A 2,228-nucleotide genomic window follows, 5' to 3' on the forward strand; every position below is an offset into this window, starting at 1 on the left:
GTATGAGGTTTATATGTGTGGTTTACGCCCTCAATAATTAGAGCGTTAAATCTTAGACGTTAGACGTTTCACTGTAAAAAAAATCAAAGTAGACGGAGCTTAAACAAAATCCATAGAATTACCTTCCTCCTTTGAGGCATGTAGTTGTTCTTTCTCATGCTTATCACACATCAATCCACGAATTTCTTTCTCGATGATTTATTTTGAGGCATGTTAATTGTGTAAGGTGTTCCTCGATCAAAGCTCCTTTTCCCTTTTCTGAACGACTCTTGACGAATGCTTAAACAAAGAAATCCAAGATACTAGTATAATTCAAAGCAAATTGTGACATTGATGATAGGCAACTGATTTAACTTATGTTCATGTAAAGATAACCAACATGTGTAAATATATATATATATATGTGTGTGTGTGTGTGTGTGTGTGTGTGTGTGTGTGTGTGTGTGTGTGTGTGTGTGTGTGGTGTGTGTGTGTGTGTGTGTGTGGCGTGCGCGCAGAATTTATTGCCACGCGCGTGCTTGTGCGCATGCTTGCATGCGTGTGTGCGTTAAAGGGATCCTTTACTCTAGGTTCTAGGGTTATTTTCAGTTAATTTAGGTTAAAATTAGGCTACATAAAAAGTTTCATGGTTCAATCACCATTAGAAATTTTTTTTTGATGTTTTAAAACTAACGACTACAGTTTGCTTACAACGACGGTGGCGCCACTCAAAGCGCACGATCTGAAAAGTTGTGCAAAACGACTTTTCAGCCAAGGGCTACAGACCGAGGGTGTGTTTTATTTATTAATTTAAAAGCAAAAGGATTGTAATATCTTATAAACGATAGTTAGTAGACATATAGTTTCAGTTATATTATGGATAAATTTGTCCTAAAATGAACATCGTTCCGTTAAACAGCATTCAGGTATAAATATTCTAGGTATATATATAGGTATATATATATTCAGGTATAATGCACCAGTCAATTGAAACTCTGGCCCCCCCGACCCCCAAGAAAAAGCGGGAAATTTAACACGTCCTTAGTGTTAAAACAGCAATTTCCCCGCCCATAAGGGACAGGTAGCCTGTTAAAAGCCCCTATAACCGGGGATCATTTCTCAGATTCCAAACAAAACTAAATTCTGGTTCGTAAAGTCCAAGTATTTATTCATGTGACTTTCTGTCATGTGACACCTTTTTCAAATAAACGTATCAATTGGTAAAGTACTGCTAACTTTGTAACGGCGAGTCCCCCACTTGCGGTGCAAGCTGCTCATAGTTAAATCACGTCTAAATGGCCCCGCTGGTAAAACGTCGTTAATTTCCTGGCCAACCCGGGCTACTGTCGTTAAATGCGCATTAAATCCCGGATGTGGCAGCGTTAATTCCCCACCCTGTAGTGGGGGTTGGGGCAGGATAAAAAATACTTTTTTTCAACAGAGCCATTTTTCTGACTTGCCAAAAATTTACTAGAGCCATTTTTTTATGTATCCAGCATTTTCATAGTTTCAAATTTTCGAAAACTACGTAATATAATGTAGGGCTGTAACGATAAACAAGCCTCTCGATTCGATCCGGTTCTCGATATTAGCCTCTCGATTCGATTCCTTCGATTCGATTCCCAAAATATTGAAATGTTATCTTATTTTTTATATTTTCATTATTTTGCAATAATAAATTATTAGAAATTGCCAATGACTACTAAATGGTGAATAGACTAGAGAGTCTAGAGAGTATATATATACACAGCACAGCCGCTGAGTAACATTGGTGAGTAATACTCCACAGTATATAGCGTAGTGCCGCCATCTATTGGAGGAAAAAAGTGCTATCGAAGTGGAATCAAAATTACGGGGGAAAATATCGAAGATCGGATCCAGAGAGACCGGGTACAAGATGGCGTTGCGCAAAAGATGCGTTGTTCCCCGACCGCCAAGAGCGGTTAAACCGCGCACTTCCGCGGGACTGGGCGCACGCGACCGCGGTGTGTTGTATGTAGCATTTCGCGCTGCCCGCTATACGAATTCGCGCGCCGAAGGAGGGCGGGCGCGCGAATCCGTATAGCGGGAAGCGTAACATCGCGCAGTTTTCGTCACACCTACACCGGCTCGGCTACGGCGGGCATTTGCTGCTGCTGCTTGCGCTGAGAGGGTCTATGTCCCCCGGGGTACTGCCGGAACGTACCCTGGGTACGGTCCGGTATACCGGAACGTACCCTGGCACTATCTAATATGCCGGACCGTACCTC

The 2,228-nt window shown here is 41.9% G+C and overlaps 1 protein-coding gene across 1 annotated transcript in view; it reads right to left on the reverse strand.

The window, feature by feature from the left end:
• LOC106810168 (coiled-coil domain-containing protein 127-like) overlaps window positions 1–211 on the reverse strand; it is a 6,609-nt gene extending 6,398 nt beyond the window's left edge. Inside the window, exon 1 of the mRNA XM_014813453.1 lies at window positions 168–211. Within this exon, the coding sequence (XP_014668939.1) occupies window positions 168–171 (4 nt within the window). The 5' untranslated portion in view covers window positions 172–211. The remainder of the gene's footprint in view (window positions 1–167) is intronic.
• Between the last annotated feature and the right edge of the window lie 2,017 nt (window positions 212–2,228).

This window comes from Priapulus caudatus, unplaced genomic scaffold (genome assembly GCF_000485595.1).
Source record: "Priapulus caudatus unplaced genomic scaffold, Priapulus_caudatus-5.0.1 Scaffold16, whole genome shotgun sequence".
Classification (NCBI taxonomy): domain Eukaryota; kingdom Metazoa; phylum Priapulida; class Priapulimorpha; order Priapulimorphida; family Priapulidae; genus Priapulus; species Priapulus caudatus.